The sequence below is a fragment of the Saccostrea cucullata genome, unplaced genomic scaffold (genome assembly GCF_032062105.1).
Source record: "Saccostrea cucullata isolate Sc308-1 unplaced genomic scaffold, CSIRO_AGI_Scuc_v1 ctg1421, whole genome shotgun sequence".
Classification (NCBI taxonomy): Eukaryota; Metazoa; Mollusca; class Bivalvia; order Ostreida; family Ostreidae; genus Saccostrea; species Saccostrea cuccullata.
The window spans coordinates 89,075-95,074 of record NW_026919436.1 but is presented as its reverse complement, the minus strand read 5'-3'; the positions used below and the strand labels follow the sequence as shown (position 1 = coordinate 95,074).

The window sequence follows — 6,000 nt, the reverse complement described above, 5'->3', positions numbered from 1 at the left end:
GTCTTGGTATATCATAATCTTTAAGTCTATTGTAAATGCTATCATCTCTTTTGACATTTTCTCCTTTTTTGTATAAATTGTGCAAAACACTTTGTCGGTTTTAAGTAAGGAAAGTTGAGAATAGAAAATTACAATCATTGTGTTTGTCATAAAGCTTGGTTGTTAGATAAACATTAACTTCTTTGTGAAGAAAAATATCCAAATGTATTTGACAGAGTCTGTGGTATCTTTATTTCAAGTCTGTCGTATTTAAAAATAGTACCCTGAAATTGATTTTAATATAAAACTGAAGTTGCACATTAAAGTTCCTCATGGACTGGAGAGCAATTTTCCCAACGAACTGTTAACATTTCAATGGGCTTCACATTTTTCACATTTGTTTTTGAAGTGTGCAGTGGTTTCGAGGTCAGATGACTTTGAAATAAAATTAGAGAATGACACCTACAATTCATTATATATTAGTTATTTCTATTTAAGGAAGGGTATGACCTTTAATATATATTACCCTTTTTGTTGAAATTGACCCAAGGAACATGGAGAGGAACTTTTGACAAAATCATGAAGTTTAAAGACGCCAGACAACATATACAAAGAGAACAACGAAAACAGCAAGAAGAAAACAGTAAGGAATGTTATACAGTTATAACCAACATGTAAAATTTAACAAATTAAATAGAGAGAGAGAGAGAGAGAGAAAGAAAGAGAGAGAGAGAGAGAGAGAGAGAGATTAAATTTAATCCTTTGATTTCCGTGTTTATTAAAAAAATTATACAAAAAATTTAAAAAGATTAAAAATTCAAACCCAACCAACTAATTGCAATACGAGTAAACAGTAATACATGTAATTAATAATGTATTTGATTTACAATGTTGATTTGGTATACCCTTTTTTCATATTTTAATAGAGCCTACATCCAACATTATTGCTGTAATTTAATGAGAAAAAAAGCAAAAACAAAAAACAAAACAAAAAAAAAATATATATATATATACAAGTTGATCTGTTCAAATGCATCGCTAATCTTTTAGCAACATCATTAATGTTTATATGACATTTTCTGGGATTCCTGATACTTTGGAGGTTTCAATTCAGGAAAACTATCTTTCACATATCTGAAAGACAAAAAATTAATTAACAAATATTGAATGTTATCATAATCCAAGCAAACAACAACTGTAATGAAAGTGTTTTCACAGGTGTCATTGTTGCGGAATTCAACGATTTTATATACTGACACGCAAAAGAAACGCAACATCCTACTTAAGGGGGTAATAATTATGTAAAGTAAAAAGAAGTTGTATCTTAAAATTATGGATATCTTCACTTTGGTAAGGACCGGTAATTTAATGGTTGAACGATTTTCATACCATAACCGGAAGTCAAGTTTGAGTCTGCTTAACAAAAATCAAAAATTGCATGTTTAACAAAAGATTTGGCAATATTATGGAGTTTTAAGGGTTTTAACTGTTTACCATAAGTAATGCTCCAATATTAAAAAAAAATAAACTCTCCTTTCGTTTCCCGTAACGATGCTAAGGCTTCTTGAAAATGGCTTAAATACGCATTTCCATTGCTCTAGCTGGAAAATTTCAATGTAAAGGTGATGGAGAGTTGCTGATGCAAAAATTCACGACAATACGCCCCAAAAGGGTCTTGCGTATCATATTCATTAAGGACGGTCCTTGTACCGGAAGTCCAGGGGTGGCTACACTGCTCTAAGTCAGAGAAAATTCGACATAATCATCTGAAAAACGGGCATTTAAAAATAACAAAGAATAATTCCTTCGCTCAGATCTCGATATTGATGAACCTATTGTATCGTAGAAGTTAAGCTGCAATTGTTGTTTAGGGCAGACTTGCACGTTTTACTTGAATGGCTAGGAGGGGGTGTTTTAACATTTATGTGTTACTAAGTAAAGCAAGAAGAAAAAAACATTTTACATTTTTATCATTTCTGATGTTCTGAAAAGTGAGTTTAGCTTTACTGTATTCATTTTTGAAAACCATAAGATAAAAAAAATCAAACATTTGTAGATTACTGCTTGTTGCATTCCTTTTGCGTGTCAGTATAGGAATATGCTAGATTTTTTGATAGCACTGTACCTTTTTAAAAACTATTTGCCGGTGATTGTTTTACGAAACATTATTAATCTCATATTTGCAAACATTTCCGCGGTTTCAGGTCTATAATTATCTATTTGAAGTGTGAAGATAGAATAATTATTGTGTTTTATACCGATATTTCTTCATCCAGCAAGCTAATGCAATGATTATGGTAGTAAGTAGAGCTATGCATCCAATCACAACACCAGCAATCCAACTGTAAGACGTTTTTTGCGGCTGATCTGATGTAATGGTACATCCTAAGAAGACAAAAAGTAGAATATGTCAAAGATTTTGTATTACTACGTTATATGCCTGCAAATAAGGGGGAGGGGATGGGTAAACAAATATAATATTAAATATAAGCAAATTGATGACTGAAGTAACAAAAACTTCAGTATTGTTTGATTGAATGATTGTATATTGTTTAACGTCCCTCTCGAGAATTTTTCACTTACATGGAGACGTCACAGTATTGTTAGAGTAATCGCCATTCTTTTGCATCAACATTGCAATCAAATCTTTAATATGGCTTTAATAGAATTGTTTATTGTTTCTCTAAATCCAAAATATCAATGAAAATAGACCCCCGATTTACAATAAATCATGTAAAACACTTTTTTCATAAACATGATTAATCAAGGGAAATAATTCAATACTCGAGTTTTAAAAGCCCATACTGTATTTAAATAGGTCAAAGGTATCCAATGATAAAAAAAAGATAGTTGTTCCAATTACTTTGATAAGTAAAACAATATGCGTTTCGTTTTTTGTTGAGTATATGTAGAGAAAAAAATAAACCAATTTTATTTGTGTGTGACCGGTCAGCAGGGGAAGCTCACTCTTCCATGAAACCTAATCCCACCTCTGATGTTTCGAAGGTCCGTATTTGCTCTGCTCTTATTTTGTATTGTTCTATGCACTTTGAGATTGAATACTGTTCGTTATTTCCATATCCTTGTGTAGTTTTTTGAAAGCCTTTATTTATACATAGACACTAACGATTTTCACAGAAATTTCTATTTTTTGTTATCATTGCACCTTATTCATCAAACACTAATAAATATAAATACATGTGTGATAATGGTCTGCTTGTTCAAAACAGTTTAACTATAAGGAAAATAGAGAACTACATCTGCTCTAGAATATGCAATCATTAAATAATAGAACTGTTTAGGAGAATTATAAAACATTTTATTTTTGGATCATAAGGTGCGCTTTTATCATTTTTCTCCGCTTTATGTACTGAAATTAACTTGTTTTCAATTCAAGAAATTTGCTGTTCTTTAGAGCCTTAAGGTCATACGCAACGTACCTTACCTACTGATAATTTTCCAAGATATTCTAAATTTAACCTTATAATATCATTACATGTTCTTAGACAAAAAATCAGCATGCGTTACCAGGGGTTTTGAAAAGATATCGAATTTTGAAAATTTTTGCATTATTGAAATAAAAATGTACGAAAATTATAAAACATAAATTTCAGATTTTTTTTCATCAAAAATTGTTTTAGAAGAGGTGTACAAATCCATATTTAGACACTAAAAATATTACACACATGTCCTTCATTTAGTGGAACTCTTCAACCCCAGGGAAGAATCCAAAAAAGTTCAAACTACATTGCGTATGACCTTAATATCCTTATATGGACTTTCACTGGAATTTTTTTATTTGAAAATGAAAGAAAAATATCATTGTCCTGTTTGAAACGGAAATACATTGTTGGTCAGTAAATAGATATTTTTACAGAGCTATTTTAAACATAAGGCCCACGGAGTCGAATGTTATGATCTTTTATATATTCACATAAATAGCATCAATATTACCCTTGAAAAAAAAAAAAGAAATTTTACAGTATATGCATAAAGTCTGTGTCAATTTTCAGAAAACCTCTTCTATATTAAGGCGACATCACGGTTTCAAAGTTTTTGTAGAAAACGTTTTGAAATACGAAATGTGTGATGTTAGTGAAACAAGTGTAAATGTTATATAAAGTTTAAAGAGTATTTTATGCTATGAATATTCATTACCAGGTTTAGATTTCAAAGTTGTCCATCCAAATTGATCCACATTGGCATCACATATTTTGCAATTATCCCTTCCACTGAAAACACTATCACGAACGCACCTGCCTCGTATAAAACAGTACCCAGCCTTCAAAAAATTGAGATTGAGTAATTAATACATGAATGCATTCCTTAAATAAGCAAATGACGATAAAATATTAAGTTCCTGCATGAATTCCATGGGAGTTTAAAAAATTAGTGAGATTGTCTCATTAAGCCCAAAATTGTCTTCTAATTGATTTACCATGTGAAAATTTAAATCTCACAATTTTGTTCATATGACTATTTATTCACTGGACAGGTAAGGGATTTAAATATTTGTGCTGGTCAGTTTTGGTCTACTCGGTATCAGATAAAGGCGCTTTCACAATTGGCGCACGAGTACTTTAAAACACTTTTCGATCGGAAAATTTTAGCTTCGCACAAGCTCTAACCGAGCTCTCGCATACGACGCACGATGTTTCGCATTCGTTGCAAGTTGACTTCAAGGAGGTGCTTAAGTTTCTGATTGACAATATCAATGTGCTTTTGTAGACCAAGTATTTCAACAATCAATTGGAATTCCTATGGGTAACAATTGCGCTCCGTTATCAGCGGACCTATTTTTATATTCATATGAAGCAGAATTTGTGCAAAATCTTATGCGTGAAAAGAATAAAACACTTGCTGTGGCCTTCAACTCGACATTTAGATATCAATTATATAATTTAAATGCATATTTGGCCTCCATGGCGTCAGACACAAAGACGGGCACGAGATTTTTTGTATATTAAGTATTCTGATCCCCTGATAGATTATCAATTAGCAATGGTAATTTCCATTCCTACGTCGATACGATATATCCTAGTGAGCTTGAGATAAAAGATACTACAGAGTCTGACACATCTGTTTCATACTTGGATACTTTACTTGAAAAAACATTAATGGTTATCTAACAACCAAGTTGTATGATAAACGTTACGACTTTAACTTTTTTATGGTCAACGTCCTTACTTATGCAGCAATATACCGTCGTCACCTGCGTACGGAGTGTATATATCTTAGTTGATTCGATACACAAGAGCTTGCTCTTCGTATGAACGATTTCTAAAACGAGGTAAACAATTGACAAGCAAGTTGATGAAACAAGAATATCAGCCGTCTCGTTTAAAGTCGTCATTTCGTTAGTTCTATGGTCGATATAATGACCTTGTCAGCAAATACAATTTATCATTGAGTCAAATGCTGACTGACATTATTCATATTAATTGTTAGTCCATTATTTATACACTGAATTGACGATGAATTTTCCCGTTATTTCATGAACATGACAATGAGCCCACTTCTCCATGGCACCTGATCCCACCTCTGATGTTTCTAAGGTCCGTGTTTGCTCTGCTTTTATTTTGTATTGTGCTATGGACTATGAAATTTAATACTGTTCGTTATCTCCATATCCTTCTTCATTGAAATGCACCTGCTCATTGGTCTATAAGTCAGACATTATTTTTTATTTAACAAATATTAGTGAATGTACATTCCTTTGGGATTCAGAACAAGTTTACTGCAACTTTATTGAAGCATTTACTTTCACTCTAGCTTACCGATTCTGTACCATTAATTTTAAATGCAGTGTCTCGAATAACCCTTGTTTTCCAGCTTCTCACATAGAAACTATGTGACGAAAAATTAACACATAAACTGTTATCAATTCATAAAATTTCAATTGTGAGAGAAGTCAAGTTTAATGTCATATGATTTCTATGCTGCATGCCATAGACTTCAGGACAATATTTTCTGAACAGCTCTCGTATATCCTGATTAATCCATTTATTATTAGTATCAAGT

At 31.9% G+C, this 6,000-nt stretch overlaps 1 protein-coding gene across 1 annotated transcript in view; it reads right to left on the bottom strand.

Annotated features, from left to right (window-relative positions):
- Positions 1-1,015: 1,015 nt before the first annotated feature.
- The window catches only part of LOC134231579 (von Willebrand factor D and EGF domain-containing protein-like), a 39,748-nt gene continuing 34,763 nt past the window's right edge, over positions 1,016-6,000 (bottom strand). Inside the window, exons 17-19 of the mRNA XM_062713549.1 lie at positions 4,138-4,261; positions 2,238-2,364; positions 1,016-1,113 (exon numbers count right to left, since the gene is read on the bottom strand). Coding sequence (XP_062569533.1) covers positions 1,038-1,113; positions 2,238-2,364; positions 4,138-4,261 — 327 coding nt within the window. The 3' untranslated portion in view covers positions 1,016-1,037. The remainder of the gene's footprint in view (positions 1,114-2,237; positions 2,365-4,137; positions 4,262-6,000) is intronic.